The sequence below is a fragment of the Cebidichthys violaceus genome, unplaced genomic scaffold, assembly GCF_023349555.1.
Source record: "Cebidichthys violaceus isolate CVI_PGR_0920_01 unplaced genomic scaffold, fCebVio1.0.p SCAF_26, whole genome shotgun sequence".
NCBI lineage: Eukaryota > Metazoa > Chordata > Actinopteri > Perciformes > Stichaeidae > Cebidichthys > Cebidichthys violaceus.
In genome coordinates, this window is record NW_027176439.1 from 4,863,676 (window position 1) to 4,881,644 (window position 17,969).

Consider the following 17,969-nt stretch of genomic DNA (forward strand, 5'->3'; position numbering starts at 1 on the left):
ATTCTAATATCAGTGGTTTTAGTTTAAAGGAAGACAAACAAAAGAAAACTTAAGAGCAACTTATTCTTCACAAAACAACAGCACGTTGGTATAAATAAACAAATAAAAACTCGATGGTTAAAAGGACTGCCAATTCAAGGATAAGAAGAGATAAGTAAGATTGTTTGTAATGTCAAAAGTGAGACATCTCGATGCGGCTGCGATCTTTGGCTGTCCTCAAGTGGGCAAGTCGTGACGACACGAACCCCTCCCCTTCGTAACTCAGAGGACCGCTCGCTTCCTCAGGTAGCGTCACATCGCGTCGGACTCACCTGTGTTCATACGATGAATGAAGAGGACCACGTCCTCAGCTACCTTCTGAGGATACATGTAGCGAGAGTCAACACCCGTCCTTGTTAGGTGAGTGAGACCAGAGCTGTAATAACCTTCATTTATGTTTAGCAGTTTGTAATTTAACTAGTTTTATTGTGAGTATGCTCGGGAATTAGGTCTAAGGACTAGACACAACATGATCACATAGGAGTGCAATAAAATGAAAAAAAAACTTGTAATGATGTAATTACTTGTAATCTCAGCATGTGTCTGTTTTTGGTACAGATCATAATGCTGTAGGATTTGCCGTTTCATAAGATATTGTATTGTATTTAGATTAGTGTGATTAGTTCATTGTAAGAATGGCTGCAAGTTACGGGTTTCAGTGAGAATAAAAACATGTCATCTGCAAATATAACGTTAAATAATATTAAAGTAAATATGAACTAGTATTACCCCAGACACTGCTTACGCTGAATGCAAAGCTGAATATTTAGCTTTGGGTATTGGTTTTAGCTTCAAGTTCTGCTTTTTTCACCTGTCAGAATTGAGAAATTAGCCTCATCTAGATCCGGCCTTGCTCAAGCGACCATGTTGCAACTTGTCATAAAAAAAGGTGTCGCAGTATCACACTGAGGATATTGTAAAAAAAAAAAAACAAGAAGGGAAAACAGTGAAAAAGTGGAACCTTCTTTGTGGCATCCTGTAAATTCCAGGCTGGAAAAGAGTTTCCAAAGTGTGTGTGTGTGTGTGTGTGTGTGTGTGTGTGTGTGTGTGTGTGTGTATAAAGTGATCTTTATCAGAGTCAGTGGATCTGAATTAACATGAGCTCCTTGGGATAAGGAAGCACATAACATTGACCTAAAGTTTAATTGGGTGATTTCAGAGAGCAACAATAGTGAGGGAGAGGAGGTTTTTTTTTTTCAAAAGTATTTATCTCTGGCAATGAACATTTAGGACTGACTTATATTTCTGAACTGAAGATACAAAGTTTGTTAATACCACAAGATAGCCAAATCTTTTTTTATAGTTTATGTTTCCTGTTGGAATCAGCCTCACCTTTGATCAGTCTTTGTACGTTTTTAACTTCTTTAACCCATCTATTTGTCGGCTACAACATGTATTGGTTGTGCTCTCTGTTTTCCCTTCATATCTCCTTGTTTTAGGTGAAAACAAGACACGCACTTTCTATTACCTCATTAACCACAAGCTGGGGACGACGCGCCACACAGTGTGACAGACAGACAGTCCCGGGATGAGGAGAGATCTTGGGGTGGCTTTGCTCTTGCTGCTGTCTGCAGCTGTGGAGTCCAACAGTAAGTTGAAATAAATAAACTAATAAACCTAGAATTGCAGATAGTTTTGGTTTTATAGAAATTTTAGATACACATATTTCAAAACCCGGGCAGTTAAAAACAAAACAATCTATCAAGTGTAGCGTTACCATCAAAGTTAAGGTTCAAGTTGTTGTTTAAATCCTCCCAACGTTTATTTTTTGTATTATATTAGCACTAAATTGGGGATTAGGAGCTGATGATTGTTCGTCACATGTGTTGCTAGGCATGGCTCCACCAGGGAAACCAGTGCTGCTCGGCTGCAGGTCCCCTGAGAAGGAGACTTTTACCTGCTGGTGGGAGCCAGGCTCCGATGGAGGGCTGCCCACCACACACCGTCTGTACTACGAGAGAGAAAGGTGTTTTCAACTTTCATTTTGGGAATTTCTTTTCTTTTTGCTTTTATTCAAACAGGTCACAGTAGAGATGCACGAAGGGTGAGTGAGAGCGAGAAAGAAGGGAATGACACGGCTTCTGTTGTTGAGTTATCGGTTATGTAATATTGTATACGAGTGAGTGGAAAAACACCGACTCGCACTTCTGCTCGGTAATCTGAGCGCAAATCATTGTTGCTGTGCAAGAAAAGCAGCAGACTTGAAACGCTTCACCTGTGTGACCTGTTGCTTGCAGTGGCCTGGGGGAAAAAATACCAAAACTGAATTTATGACCAACAGTTCTAGGATCGGCAGCGTCAGTTGGGTCGTCCAACTTTGGTTCACTCTGAAATATCTTGACAGGACTGGATGGATTGCCATCAACATTGTGCACACAGTCAAGGTCCCCAGAGGATGAATCATGACTGGCGATTCCCTTTACCCGGCCATTGATTTTTACTAATTCTTTGGTTTATGCCCAAATACCTGCAAAACTAATGACATTCCCATCAGCCTCAGCTCCGTTTAGTGCTGATCATCGGCATGTTAGCGTTTTAATTGTGAGCATGCTAGCAAGCTGCTGTCAATATTCATCTATGCCTATAAGTATGACCTCACAGAGCATTTACATTAAATGTAAAGTTCGATTATGACATTTGTTTTCATGTTGCAGTGGTCAGTGAGGAAACTATGTGGACATCACACACTTGAGTCTTTTGTCATTATCATTCCAGCCCTGTGCTTGTTTATTGTATGTCAACATGTGTTTACTGCCCACAGCACAGTTTTACAATGCTGACTTTGTCCGATATGCACGGAACAAAATGCCCTGAGCAGTGTTTGCTGGTCAGCAAAGGTCTTGTTTTGTCTCCATACAGGTTAGAGGGAACGTCCGAGTGTCCGGACTATCGGTCGGCAGGAAGGAACTCCTGTTTCTTCGATAAGGAACACACCTCCATCTGGGTCGACTACTACCTGACGGTGATGGCTTCCAACGCACTCGGGAATGCCACTTCAGAGCCCTTTAAGATGGACGTGATGGAAATTGGTAAATTGTGTCGTCGCCCCCCCCCCCCCCTCCAAAAAAAAGGATTTAATTGAGTTGAATGACTCAAACTTTAGGAGAGAGATACTGAGTTCTGATTCCTCTTCACTGACACAGATGTAGAGAAAAAAAATCTAAAATAAAAGTAAAATAAAGATTTAAATAACACAGTTTAATCTTTATTCAAATTAAGGCAATGAAGAAAAAAATGTGAGGAAAAAAATGAAGAATAGCAAAGACAGTTACTGAGGGAGAATTAAAGCAAACTTTTGTCATTATCCTCTAAATGTCTTTTATGGGGTTTTTTTATGGGTTTTGGTGGAAAATGTAGAATATAATCCCTGTGGGTTTAGCTATGTACTATACTACTTAATGTACAATGTCTAAAGAAGTAATGATTTCCCTTTGACTTTATCATGGATCGTTGTTTTACAACATTGAACCACAGTGAATACACTGATCAAATGACTCAAAATGACTCACTAATTCAGAATTTAAAACATCTCTCTACAAATTACCACTAGTAATAAAGAATGACTTAATCTGCTTTGCTCAAAAGTGTTTTTGTGTCACATTAGGAGTGATGCACTTTGAACTATTGACAACCCCTTAATATGTGTATTAATTAGAGTAGAAGACGGCCTGGACCTAAAACCGATGGATAATTGAGAATTATTACATTTTGACGGAGCGCCTATATTTTAACCGGCGCAGCTTTTCTAGCCTTTACGGCACTCGCTCAGTGGTCCAGGAAACAAACCGACCAATTACATGCGTTGTACATCACATCACGTGATGCAGCTCAGCCAATCAAATATGGGTATTCTGACACGTTTCCTGACTCCAGTGAGATGTAGACACACGGGGCTGAGACGAGGAAAGAGAACGAAGGGAAGGAGAATAATTACGTGAGTCAGAGAAGTTGTTTCACATGACGTTCTCCAAAGAGAGGAAAGTGTTCAGAGAGACCAGAGTCTTTAACCAACAATGAACAGACTCTTCTAGGTTAATTCTTCCCACGGACAGTTTAAAACCAGTGTGTCCCATATGTTCAGAGACCGTGATGATTAGCATTTCAAATTAAAGCCCTTCAAAATCCCATGCATGAGCAAACACCTTGAGGTGGTCTGCTATCAACTTGAGGTGAAATGATATCGTAACTATGCACCATTGTATTTATAATCCATCCAGTTCAATTTGAAAATTGTTAAAATATAATTGATGTGTACTTTCTTTATTTGATTTAACAGTTATTGACTACACAGAGACGTTACTACTACTAGACTTTTTGAATATATATATATATATATATATAGCACAAGTTAGATATTGTTTTAATGTTCTGGACCTTTGCACGAGGAGATTTTCTGGACCTTTTGGAATTTTAATTGAATACCCCTGCTGTATTGATTCAGCTAATGATTGGCACAGTTGTATTGTCTGTGCAGCCTTCTAGAGTTCAGGAAGTAGTGGAAAAGTACCGAGTGGCGGACACGATGCACAAATTAAAACCTGAACAGAATGAGGCGGAACTGGTTTGTGCCCTGTGTAAAACTTGTGTACAGCCTCGGATCAAGTTTCACAGCTTTTGTTTGGTTATGCAGGCAGTTGTGCATGTAATCATCATGTACTGTACTTACAGTAGCCTTACAGTAACCCTGTAAAGAGACTTCAGGGCCCAGGATCTACTGCACGAGCCCCCGCGTGACGGATTGCTATGACAGAATTGTAATCACTTTGGTGATCCCCTGACTTTTCGGCTGTTGCCGTCATCAGGTCAAATTTTTCATTTGTCCAATACTTTGGTTTATGACAGTCAGATATCAAACTTATGACATTATACTAAACAAAGATGGTGAAAATGATAAACATTATACCTGTTAAACATCAACATGTAAGCATTGTCAGTGTGAGCATATCAGCATGCTGATGCTAGCATGGCTCTGGACTCAGTGTGTTGTTCTGTGTCGACAGTGAAGCCCGATGCTCTTGAGAATGTGACGCTGCTGGTGGAGGAGCGAGAGGACAGTCCATACCTTCACGTCAGATGGGAGCCTCCCTCTAACACCGACACCAAGTCCGGCTGGGTCACTTTGAAATATGAAGTAAGAGTCCGACAAGACAACAGCAACAAGTGGACGGTGAGTTTGAAATGTTGTATAAAACATAAACATTATGTTCCACAATCGGGTCAAGCATTACAGCTTTGTTTTTACCCTTGTTCTCATTGAATGACTGTTATTCAGGACAGAACAGCAAGTACCTGTAAAAGGTCTGTGATGTTCATATAAATGAAATTAAATAAAAATGTAAAATACTGGATCGACAGGTCTTTTATTAATAATTAAATCCATGATATAAATGTTTTCTAAACCTGTTATAAGTTTGTTTTAGAGCTGAAACTATTCGTTGATGAATTGAATGAGTCCATTTTCAATAGTTATTATTAATATTATTATTTATTATTATTATATTTGCTGTTTTTCCAAGTCCTCTATGATAGTAAATTGAATATCTTTCAATTTTGGACCGTTCATCCTTGGGCTCAGAGAAGTTGTGATGTCATTTTTTAATTTTATGAAGCAAATGATCAGTCAGGAAAAGAAATCTGTCAGATTAATCAATAATCAAAGAAATTATTATTTTATTTTTTACATCGGTTAAACAGTAACATAGGTCTATGTTTTTCGTTATAATCACCTGTCAAATCCCATAAGATGACGTGACTGACTTTGTGACGACCAACGTCAAATTGCCTGTCAAAAGGCCAATTTTAATGTGTTTTTTTTAAACACACATTTGCATAAATGCTAAAAAAAAATCATGTGCATACTGTATCTTTGTATTGACAATTACCAAAAAAATACAATCAAAGAGCAAAGAGTGGTGGGTGAGAATTTGGTTCTTTTACTTTATTTTCTTGTAGAAATAAAACACACAAAATGAAAAACTGGCTTTTAACAAACTGGGAGTTACGAAAAATAATTAAGTACAATATTAAAATAATAATACTAATCTATAAAAATCATAAGACTCACGAGAGGACTTAGCAGAGTGTTTCAAAGATGAGGGCTCTCATAGCCTTAAGGCCTTTTGGACCTTAATAGGCTAAGATAGGGAATGGAGAGAAATCTCGCTTTGGTATGGATTGCAGACATCCTAATTCTACATAGTGGCCTAACAGTGGAATAGATTTTTAGGTGAATCAAATTCTCAGTTCAGTTCTCTCATCCGGTCAGTAAAAAAAAAAAATCAGATATCAGTAAATCGGTGTACCGTAATTCAGGTAAAAGAAATGTATTTTGCAACTACTGTTTGACCCAAATGTGATCCTAATCTGGGTAAGAGGTCAACGTGGTTTTTGTGTTTTTCTTTAGGTGTACACGTCAGGTACACAAACTCATTTCAGCCTGTACAGCACCAGTCCTGGGGTGGTGTACACGGTTCAGGTGCGCTGCAGACTGGACCACGGCTCCTGGAGTGAGTGGAGCAACTTTACCTGTGTGAAAATCCCCAACTGTGAGTCTCAGACGCTTGTTGCAGAAGATCTTTAGCTTTCTGACTAGGTAGCAACGAGTACTAATAATCACTGGAAACTTCACTTTTTTTTATTTAGATCATCAGAATGAGAGACCATTTTGGATAATGGTTTATATCCTCTCTGCAATTCCATTTGTAACAGCAGTGTGTATCTTGGTAATGAAGAGGAAATCGTACGTATATCCCGCAAAAAAATATCCATAACTCCTTATTTAAAGTCAAGATGATGAGGATAGTTTGACTCATGATTCACTGTCTTTTGATCTCCAGTGTGAAGCAGTGTGTTCTGCCCCCTGTTCCTGGTCCAAAGATAAGAGGTGTCGACGGTCAGCTTCTCCAGGTAACGCTGAATCTGCTGTGTTTTTCCAACATATCCAAAATGTTGCTTTGGACTTGATAGCGGTCAGGTCATAATTTAATTAACTAACTTCCAGAGAGGGGGATCTGAAGACGTCAACAATGCCCTGATGGTCAACCAGAGCTTTCCTCTTATCGGGGCCTGGAAGGACCAAATGGAGGAGTACCTCATTGTGACTGAAAATGACGATGGGCTTCCCTCCAAATCCCAAAAAAGGAAGAAAAGCTTCATTATTCCCGCTGGCTTCAAATTAGACTTGGAAAAAATCTGTTATGAGGAGACAACACCATGCCAAAATAAGTGGGAAAAGGCTGAGAAAATAAATAATGAAATGGATAGCTTTGAAGGCGATAACGCCGTCAAACCCTTCACAAACAGCGGTTATGTGGATATTGAGAGACACGTGGAAAACATACAGGTGGCGGATGTGGAACAGGTGAACTACAGCAGAGTGAAAGAGGTGAATGGTGACAGTGTTCTCATCTATGAGAACGAAAACGGCCCATTTCAGAGCTCTGGCTACATTGACGTTCAGATGCAAGAGAACATGCCGGAGGACTACAGCAGGGTGAAGGAGGTGGACAGTGACAACACGGTCGTCCTGCAGACGCAACACGCGTCAGTTGACACTTCGAGTAGAGAGAAGGAACGCCATTACACGGACTGGGCCCTTCAGAAGACAAGAAAACCGAATACGTGCACAGAACTCATCGAAAGCGGATATGTAGATACCGTCCATCCATCATCACATATTGGATGAATTGCTATGATATTTAGTACAGACATTCATGTTCTCCGTAGGATGAATCGGAATGACTTTGGTGATCCTGTGACTTTTCCTCTGCCACTACCATGAGGTTGACGTTTTTATGCCTCTGCGCCGGCGGCATCATATTTCCGGGTTGTCCCTCCGTCTGTACGGTCCATTGTTGTGAACGCGATATCTCAGGAACGCCTTGAGTGTGTTTCTTCAAATTTGGCACAAACGTCTACTTGCACTCACGATTGAACGGATTAGAATTTGGTGTTCGACGGTCACTGTGACCTCGCGTATTGTGCCATAACGCGAGAATTTCATATGCCGGTGACATTTTCACACATAATAAAATGATGTTTTTTTGGACAGACATTTAGGACAAGTATGGATGTAGACCGCACCATGTCCGGTACGCAGAGGCGTACAATTGCGAGGCGGTAGTTCTAGTTGGTTTTGAGTTAAATTGACGTTCCCATCAGCCTCAGCTGTATGTTTTTTACCAATTCACAAATGTTAGCATGCTAACAGGGTAAACATTACACCGTCTAGTGCTAAACATTAACTCTCAAGTCTCCGCTTGGGTTTTGTTTGCCAACAGTGGAGCTTTACAGCACTGAGGAGTAAGCGTTAGCAGGATTCTCGTTAGCGGGATCAATTTAATGTGTTGGTTTTGTTCTTCTTGCATTGGATTTGTGGAGATTAACAAGAGATTAATGAAACGATTGAGGCCCATGTCAGGCCAGCGAAGGCCCTGTTGAAGCTGTAGCGTTTCTTCTTCTTCTGCCACATTTATTGGCTTTTTGGGGGCTCTATCGTGCTCAAAAACAATTTTTATACTTTAGGGGTCTCGCATTTAGGTATGAAAGAATGGCTCTATAGCGCCCCCTAGAGCTGATTTTAACTTCCTCCTCACCCTGTATGTCCGATTGACTTGAAATTCAACACACGTCAAATGTTAATACAATGTGCAATGTTTGCACATTGAATTAAGCACTGTGTCTGGTGTTGAATGGCCCTTTGATTAGTGCAGTTTAAACCCTGGATTATTAACATTAAACATGCATTTCTGGTCTATCTGTGAACTATAGTTTTAAAAGTGATCTCATGAAAGGTGCCTCTTCTGTTCTTTCACCTAAATAAACTAAATGTTTTCAGTAACTTTCAGATAAAACTTCAAATAGTTTCCAAGATTCTTTATTCAGGTGAAAATTCAATTGTCTGTAATATCTATTGACAAAATGTTAAATCATTTACAATTACCAAAAACAATCTATATCTTGCTTCATTGTTCGTTGTTTATTAATGACCCAAATTCACTTGAAGTAAACACTGCATGTGTCCTCTTGATGAAGAGGACACTCTACATTGATATTTTGCTTGAAGAAGAAAATGAATCAACTCCAAATTGTCCTCTGATTTTACTTTGCTATTTAACATGCAACCACTGAACCTTTGTTCGCCCAGGAAATACAGCCTACAGTCCATCTTACATTCAGAGTTTATATTCAAGGATTTATAAAACAGATAAATCAGGAAGTGTATCTATAGATATAGATCTATATCTATAGATATAGATCTATATATCTATAGATATAGTTTTCATCTTACTTCCTTTGTTTCAAATCGTCATGCATTTTTAAATTCCTATTATTTCACAGTTTGGTCTCTCATTACCACAGAATGTATTGAAGCATTGAAGGAAACAGTTTGATGTTTGGGGAAATATGCTGATTCACTTATTGGTGGCGAATTAGATGAGAAAATTGATACCTGTCACATTCCTTTATGATGACGACCTAAAGCTAGCTAATTAACAAGTAATATCTCATTTGTTCGATCCGAAGAGAAAAATTAAAAAAAACACAATTCACCATTTTACTTGCAGCCCCGAAATACTCTAGCACATAAACACCCCACAAACCAACAAATAGTTGTTTTGCTCTGATAAAACAAATGACATATAATAATGACATTCAAGTATTATGCTAAGCTAACCAGCTGCTGGCTGTATTCGACGTCAGCGATATGAGAGCGGTATCATCTCCTCATCAAACCCTCAACCGGAACACGGATGGGCACATTCCCCAAAATGTCCAAAGCTTGGCTGTAAGATTCATATGAAATGTAAGACTGTGTAGAGACTTTTTGAATAGCAGGACATAATTGATGCCGTTAGTTACACGTGTGCTTCTCCTGGCGTAACATGTCAAAATGACTCGTCAACTTCCTAACGACCGTCCTCGTCCTGCTTCCTGGAGAACTGTACCGAGACTTTAGCGCGTTAGTAGGTCCGCCTTGCATTAACCCAAACCTATAAAAACAATAAGATTCACTAGAACGTATGATCTTCATATGATCCTCACAATCATGTCCTCCCTCCTCTACAAACTTCATCTCAGTCCTCTGAGATCGGATTCATTTTGTCCGTTTCAAATTGTAATTTATTGCTTTTCTTGATGCATATTGCCACCTAGCACTTCAGATTACTGTAATATGTTTTCATCATTATACTATTTTATAGTATAGTGACTTATTCCGCACTATGTGGATCAACAAAAACAAAAATAAAAATCACTAAACAGCTTTTTAACTAAGTCAAGTAAACAGCAGCTAATGTCTGTTAACATTATTTTGCTCTTTTTCCTATTAAAAGAAAATCAAACGCTACCATTTACACCAATCACAGGGAGTACTACATTACATGTTTAGTACTTTGGTAGTCTCAAAAAAAAAAAAAAACACAGGCTGTACTATGTAGTGCAATCAGGATCACAAATGAAAAACTTTTTCAACTCTAAACTCAACACGTGTGTGTGTGTGTGTGTGTGTGTGTGTGTGTGTGTGTGTGTGTGTGTGTGTGTGTGTGTGTGTGTGTGTGTGTGTGTGTGTGTGTGTGTGTGTGTGTGTGTGTGTGTGTGTGTGTGTGTCATGGTGGCCGAGGGGTTTAAGACGTACGGATGTTGAGCTTCTATCACCCTTTGTAAATGTGTGAAGAACAGGTAGTGAATGTGAATTCAATTTGGTCTCAAATTGTATCAACGGTAAGGTTACACAATCACTGAAAAAGAAACCTGTGTGAAACTCAGTGCTCAGACTTCCCACACCGAGTCACAAATCCAGACACATTCCAGTTCTCCAACAATACAATTGGGTGCAAAAAAAAAAAAGATACGTAAAATTGAAATAGTGGCATTTTTAAAAGTTACTTTTTGATTGACACCAGATGGCAAGTATTTTATAATTTCTTGTTAGTGTAAATTGGTTTAGAATGTTGTTCTTGTATACAAACTAAATAAAGATAATATAGAGTATATACTGTTTTGGGACACAAACGCACACACTTCAAGTATTTTGGCTCTGATGCACAGTGTGGCAACTTTGAGATTCTCACATTTTTTTCTAAAACCAAAAACTTGAACGGTTTTACAAATGGGTGATCTGCAACCATACTTTTACAAACTTAAAATGCTATTGGCCCTTTTTTTGAAGCCCATATCGGCGCTGACCAAAGTAGAGTAATTGCCATGTTTCTGGGGACGTTTGGGGGGAAACATTACATACTTTAAACTTAACTGAATTGATTAGATAAAAACAAAACGCACCATATTGGTTTACTGAGAATTTGTTAGTACTGTATAACTGGTTGACATACATTCAGTCCATGAACCCCGGCACATCCTCTAGTCTTGATCACAGACAACTTGAAGGTTCATATTGTGGGATTGCTTCAGGCGAGTGGTTTAGTCCTGATTAAACCTCTCCAGTTTATAACCCACACACACACACACACACACACACACACACACACACACACACACACACACACACACACACACACACACACACACACACACACACACACTCTCTCTTAAAGTACATAGCTTTGCCCAATTATCTTTTTTTGTGTGTTTGAGTTCAATCAATCAAAAATAAGAAAATTCATTGTAAACTTTAGCAACATAATTAATTTCCTGACAAAACAAATCTTCAGGTTGACACCCACTGCAGCGGAGCAGCTTGCATTATCTGCACGTGGGATTAAGTCCATTCTAGTGTCTGCTAAGCTGGTGATCAGCGAGAGCGGGTTCATTCATTGTTTAGGCACGGAGGGATTCGCCACTGTCAACTCTTGTCATCTTCATCGGTGTTTTCAGCACAAACACTGTCCAAGTGCATGGAGCTCAGCTGCTCCTCAAAGTTCAGAAATTTGTGGTTGCAATCCTTCTCCAACATTTTCTTCCAAATTTTTACTGGAAGAAGAAATAGAAAGAGATAATTATTTGACCATGACTTGATTTTCAATGGGGAAAATCTGTTTCTGTATGCTCCAACATCTTTACTTACAACTTGAACTGGTCCGAGTCACAAAGTCACAGCTTCCCCTTTGTTTCACCTCATGAGACCGAATTCATTGAAAAGAGCAGGGGTCACAAATATTGGGGTTCAGGGCGGTAACTTACTGTACTCTGGTTCCTCTGGCTGCGTGGTGTCAGGACCGGGCTCGGCTTCCTCAGCCAGGCTGCTGATCTGCAGCTTTTCCTCGGTGTCCACTGCATCTGCCTGACCCGTCTGCTCCAGACTCGACACCATCACCTCATAGGCTCTCCTGGCCTCAGACGACAACTCGATCATCTTATGATAGAAGTCCTGTGGGGTGAGAAACACAAACTTCTCAGCTTTTAAAAAAATATATATATATATTTATTGAAATACTAATTCTCATGTCTAAAACACCTGTTTTGTTAGGGATTAGTATGCATTACTGCTGAACATATTTCCCACCTGTGCACCATCGTAGTTGAAGATGCCCACCAGGCTGACGGGCACGGCCTTGTTGACGCAGCGACCCAAAGCTTTCCTGGAGAGGGCAAACACGAACGGCACGCCCTGTTCCCGACAAGTGTCGATGATGGTGTAAAGAGCCTCATCCAGGCCTCCTGCGAAAGGTGAAAGGTGACATTTTTCAAGAACTTTGTGTTTTCACCTGGTGCGCATCTCAACCTTGTTGCTCCCAGGTTTAAAGTTGTAAAAGGAGTGTGGTCACGGTCAGCGTATGTACGCATTTAACTGGATAAATCTGCTATAGAATATGTTTTCTTTCCCTTCTGACCATATGATACTAAGCTGCCATTTTCACACCAAAAATGGACTTATTCATTTGAAACTCACTGTGAAACTGTCACAGGGGACACGGTACCTTTGGACTGGATGCGTTCACAGTTGGGCGAGATGACGACACACTTGACCTTCCTGAGTTTGAGGTGCTTCAGAACCTCTCTGAGCCCCATCACAATGCGCCTCTTCATGCGGGCCTTCATGGGGTCCTTCTGGTACAGGCGGTCCTGGAAACGAACCAGCTCCTTTAGCAGAGCCGTCACACATTCATCCACGTCTTTGCTCAGCATCTGGCTGCAATAGCTGACATGCACAACAATATAATATACTTTTACAACATACAGTTACCGCAAATGTGAGAAGAAAAACAAAGCAGTGATTACATTCTGTGAGATTAAATGTGTCCTTATTTCTGCACAACCAGCAAAAGAGTACAACTTGTGGGAATAGAGTGAACAGTCTTACTCTCGGAACTTTCTGCTGTGGATTTTGGGTCGACTGGCTGGACAGGGCACAGGTGAGGTGGTGTGTTGCTCTACGATTTTGTCTTTGTCGGCCTCTTCATCAGCCTCTTTCACCGGCTGGTTTGTGCCGTTTAACTCTGACTGGTCATCGAGTTCTTCTGTAGGACTTCCAACCTCATCTGAGGCTACAGAAGCACAAAAAAACCCAGATCAAATATTAACTATAATCAAAGATTTCCTCAATCTTCTTACTCAACGGTATGGCTGAAACGTATTCTATTGTTTCACATGCTTGATCTGACCTGTGGCATTTGCTTCACACTGCTCTTCCTCTTCTTCTTCTTCTTCTTCTTCTTCTGCAGCATCGTTAGCAGGTTTGGACTCATTTTCAGGCAGCAGTCCTCTCTCTTCCAGCAAACGTTTTTGTTTCCTCTCCTCCCTTTCTTTCAAAATGACCTGAGAAACAGAAGTAAACTAACAAAGGCTGCACCGCTGAAAATACATTCTTAGTAAATGGTAGTGCATCTGTATTTGTTTCCGGAGTAAGTCGGTGGACATGCCTTTTTGAGAGGAGTGGGTTTCTTGGCTTTGGGCACCTCTCTCTGCTTGCCTTTCTTCACCAGAGGGCTGGTGGAGTCCAGAGGATTGTGTGCAATTTTATCCTGCTGCCAGGGCAGCTTCTTCTGGACTAAAGGTTGCTTCTGGATGGCAGGTAGTCCGCCACCAACTGCAAATAAATCATTTAAAAAGAGACTTATTCTGGGGCATCTTTTCATACAGTTTTGGATCAGTAGGCTTTGTGCTAAGAACGCAAGCGTAACCAACCTAAATACATTATTAAATAATCTTTATTAAGAAAAGAGAGAGACACTAGGGAAGCCTTTGTATCAGAGGCCAAGATGCCAAACACAACCCACCTGAGAGAATGACTGGTTTGGCGTCCTGCTTTGCTTTTTGAGATTGTTTCTTTTCCAGGGCGACCAACATGTTTCCGATGTCCAGCTGAACAGGAACTTTGCTTTTCTTCCCAGACACCTTTTCAGCTTTCTAGTAAATCAGGAGACCAAAAAAAACAATCTCTAGTGTTTTCTCCAGGATAATATCAAAACACACAATTTGAATGTACGAGAAAAACACAAACCTGTCCTTTCTTAGCCGCCTCTGTGGGCTGACTTTTTGCTGCAGGGGCCTTTTCCTTGGTGTGGTCGGCGGACTGATGCTGAACACCTTCTCTTTGGTTTTCCTGGTGGGAAAGAAACACAACAAAAAGGTTTTGCAAATGACATGATGTTGAAGACAATCGCCTGACCCGACAGGTTGTAATGTTTCCACCCATGTAATGTGCATTTTAGCAAAAACGGAAACAGACACAGTATTATAATTATAATGTAAAGTTGATATGTACCTCGTTGCATAGTTTTGCAGCATAGCTGCTCGTCATCAATCTATCCGTTACAGTCAGAGCAGGAGTCAAGCCTGGAAACTCCTCTTCGTCCTGAGAAGACAACATGGCAACAAAAATCAGCTTTCATCACTTGCAAAAAAAACCATTGCTGTTGAATTGAATACAAATATGGACGCTTTTTTTAATTTTTTTTTTATTAACCTCAAATTTTGGAAGCTCCTGATACATTGCTGGCTCTTCTGCCTCATCCTCTGCATCTTCACCAGCGCCTCTAGCCTTCTTCTTCTTCTTCTTGCGTTTTCTTTTCCCCGGCGCTCCCTCCTCCCGCTCTGCGGCCATTTCCTCCGTCTGAAGAGACGCAAACGTGAAGGGACAGAAAACAACGTTTAAAAACATGGCACCGCGGAAAAACCCCAGAGGTTTACCTGACAACTGCATTTTATTACCCAAGTGAGGCTGACACCTTTAATAGACTAAACAGACAATTTTCATACAAGAACAAATCTTCAAGTTTAAGACTTTTTGATACCTTCCAACGCCTGAATCATTTTAAAGACTTTTCAAGTAAAAATAAAGCCGTTATGCCAAGAGCCTGAATCCAACAAAATGTCATCTAACCTGCTGATTGCCGCTGATTGTCTTCTCTTTAGGGACAGGTTTCTTTGGAGGCTGAGAGGCAACATTAGCCCAGGAAGTCACCACCGGCTGACCTGATCACAAAAAGAGATATATAATCTCAATTATTGCTGACACTGTCTTATAGTCACCAAAAGACCGACTACAGGGACTTTCACCTACCTGGCGACGCAGCAGAAGCATCTGGCTCGGCGTTATTGGCAATTTGTTGGTGGTCAGTTTGCGTTGAAGATCCTCTCCTAACAGACTATTCAACAGAAAATGACATTAGCACCAAATATAGGAGTATAACTACGTTAGTGAAACATTCACTGCAAACTACACAACAACACTTCTGATAGTTCAATGATCTCACCTTCCAGGAAGATGCCGATGTTTGCATTTGAGGGCTCGAGGGTTGAGGAGTTGGACCCCAGCACTCTTTCTGAATGAGAGCGCCCGCTTTCCCCAGCGAACCACCAGCCAACTCTGGGAAATCAGTCATCTTCACTTCAAATGGGACCGAGTCTGCCTGTGCTGGTCTCGACTTCCCTGAGAAGTTCGGGAGAGATCTGGCACCTCTAAAACCTGAATGGTACCAAATCATTTTCTACTGATTAAAGTAAGTTCTTGAGATGCCTGGGATCATTCAGTAAAAAAAGTTAAAGATGCCATGTGATATATATAGATAGATAGATAGATAGATAGATAGATAGATAGATAGATAGATAGATAGATAGATAGATATTAAGAGTGTAGAATGAAAGACTATGGCTGTTGTATTATAAATGGAAGAGTAATTAGCAGATTTAAAGAGTGCTGTCTGGGTGTCTTCTTTGTTTTTGCCATTTCTACTCTTAACTTATTCAAAACATTATATTCAGTACATATTCATAACGCTATGGGAATGTTGTACTTTGTACACAATGGAAATGAATCACATCATGTGTGATGTCTACCTTTTTTCTGTACATCCAGTGAGTTCTTGTCCATAACTTTGACTTGAGCAGGAGAGCCACTGTTGCCTTTTGATGTCTGTGGAGATGGATTAAAAAAAACAAAATCACTGAAATCAATTTCATGAAGAAAGTTAAGTTTATCTGATCTTTGTGAAGATTAAAAACTAAAAAACCCACCTTAGCTTGAGGACCCCATGTGAACCTGTCTCTCTGCAGGAAATCATCACTGGCGTCTCTAACACGACGGCTGCTACTGTACCCATGACCCCTGGACACATCTCCCCCTTTTCCTGCTGGAACTCCATTTGTATTCAATGTACTCTGCTTTTGGCTCAGACCTGAACTCCTTGTGCTCCTTCACAAAAAGTTCATACATTCACACAAATAAGGGGCTTGACGTCAGTCCATTAGGTCAAGTCATGGTTACTTAATCAAGTAAAATAAAATCAGTGCTCATCCTCCTACCCTCTTAAACTGTGATCAGACACGTGTGGATTTGGTAACATCAGAGGTGGTGGTGGTGTGGCTGTGTGTGGCTCAGCAGGTCTCCTCTGGTGTTTACGGTCAGAAGACTAGATAACAGGTAAAGATTGTCTGTCATTAACAGTCTGCTGGAATACGACCTTTGGCTGGAAGTGAAAGCCATGTGTTGCCACACTTATTTAATAACTATTTGATCGCTTTCTCCACATTATAGACTTTCCTCTAGTACAGTTAGCTAACGATTAACATCTGTTTACTACAACTAAACTATTTAGCAGATAACTAAACAAAATTTGCAGCTAACGTTATGTTAGCTAACATTACATAGGTTTTTGTGTAGCCTGTCAAAAACTTTGTGTTTTACAAAGTTAATAACCAACAGTCGATTGGTGTCGTAAAACCATCTGTAAACGTCAAAGTATCATCTAAGCTAACTTACGCGGTCACAGCAGCTAGCTAAAAGTTACGTCCATACGTTATGGTTACTGGCTAGCTTGCTAGCTAAGAAACAAACAACCGTCACGTTATTATGCGTTAACTACCTTATCCATCTTCAGGTTTTCCTAAATGCAGTCACATGTCCGCATGTTCACTCGATCTTCCGCGTGTTGTCAAACACCCTGTTACGACGGTGCCAGATATATATCTAACTACCGCAACAGCTTGTTGGCTATCCAGGCTAAGCTACTTGATCGATAGCAGCTAGCTGTCGTTGAGCCTCACTGGGACAGCTGATGTTTACAGCGACATCTTCCGGCTCATTGCGTAACAAATCAACTTGGCAAAAGGTACACAAACAACGCTGACTAAATATGAATACGTTTCTTTTAATTGCCAAAAGCTGTGCCAATATATCAACATATACGATGTCGACTGTAATACTATGAAACATGTTTTAGACGGACATTTATGCCACAAATAAATAGGATTTTAGCAAGGAGATAGCGTTACATTTAAGGCAAGTGGCAAGTCTAGAATCCAAGTACTTCCGGTCAAGTATGTCTCTGATTTCACAGTTAAAGCACAACTGGTGTTATTTTTGTTTTCAGTTGGGTTTTTTATGGCCAAATATGTCATCTTGAAATATATGAAATAAACCGATGATGAAATATTAAAACATAAGAAAATAAGCATAGTAACACCAAATGTGTAAATCACAAAATACCGAGCTTTAACATTTCTTCGTTTTTCTTGATCCTTTTTTCAAA

At 40.2% G+C, this 17,969-nt stretch overlaps 2 protein-coding genes across 3 annotated transcripts; one reads left to right on the forward strand and one right to left on the reverse strand.

Annotated features, from left to right (window-relative positions):
- Nucleotides 1-305: 305 nt before the first annotated feature.
- Nucleotides 306-8,918, forward strand: prlrb (prolactin receptor b). 2 transcript variants are annotated; one of them, XM_068721075.1, is made up of 9 exons: nucleotides 306-399; nucleotides 1,479-1,628; nucleotides 1,873-2,083; nucleotides 2,899-3,068; nucleotides 5,040-5,206; nucleotides 6,443-6,584; nucleotides 6,682-6,778; nucleotides 6,876-6,945; nucleotides 7,040-8,918. In XM_068721075.1, the coding sequence occupies exons 2-9, from the start codon at nucleotides 1,568-1,570 to the stop codon at nucleotides 7,721-7,723; spliced, it is 1,602 nt and encodes a 533-aa protein (XP_068577176.1). In that variant the 5' UTR covers nucleotides 306-399; nucleotides 1,479-1,567; the 3' UTR covers nucleotides 7,724-8,918. The 2 variants fall into 2 exon arrangements, with proteins under 2 accessions (XP_068577176.1, XP_068577177.1); XM_068721076.1 differs by having other exon boundaries at nucleotides 1,873-2,005.
- secisbp2 (SECIS binding protein 2) lies at nucleotides 8,899-17,698 on the reverse strand. Its single transcript, XM_068721074.1, has 18 exons — nucleotides 17,304-17,698; nucleotides 16,744-16,850; nucleotides 16,456-16,633; nucleotides 16,279-16,354; nucleotides 15,696-15,907; nucleotides 15,503-15,587; nucleotides 15,323-15,414; nucleotides 14,906-15,052; nucleotides 14,705-14,794; nucleotides 14,441-14,542; nucleotides 14,217-14,346; nucleotides 13,860-14,026; nucleotides 13,602-13,755; nucleotides 13,301-13,484; nucleotides 12,918-13,138; nucleotides 12,503-12,657; nucleotides 12,181-12,367; nucleotides 8,899-11,970 (listed from the first exon to the last, which is right to left on the reverse strand). The coding sequence occupies exons 1-18, from the start codon at nucleotides 17,310-17,312 to the stop codon at nucleotides 11,843-11,845; spliced, it is 2,424 nt and encodes an 807-aa protein (XP_068577175.1). The 5' UTR covers nucleotides 17,313-17,698; the 3' UTR covers nucleotides 8,899-11,842.
- Nucleotides 17,699-17,969: the final 271 nt, after the last annotated feature.

Excerpts from the sequence above, each read along its gene's own strand:
- secisbp2 (XM_068721074.1), bottom strand. Across the intron at positions 16,634-16,743 it reads TCTGATCACAGTTTAAGAGG|GAGCACAAGGAGTTCAGGTC; the intron begins GTAGGAGGATGA and ends CTTTTTGTGAAG. Across the intron at positions 15,053-15,322 it reads CAATCAGCGGCAATCAGCAG|ACGGAGGAAATGGCCGCAGA; the intron begins GTTAGATGACAT and ends GCGTCTCTTCAG.
- prlrb (XM_068721075.1), top strand. The coding sequence starts at position 1,568 with ATGAGGAGAGATCTTGGGGTGGCTTTGCTCTTGCTGCTGTCTGCAGCT. Across the intron at positions 2,084-2,898 it reads ACAGTAGAGATGCACGAAGG|GTTAGAGGGAACGTCCGAGT; the intron begins GTGAGTGAGAGC and ends GTCTCCATACAG. Across the intron at positions 6,946-7,039 it reads TCGACGGTCAGCTTCTCCAG|AGAGGGGGATCTGAAGACGT; the intron begins GTAACGCTGAAT and ends ACTAACTTCCAG.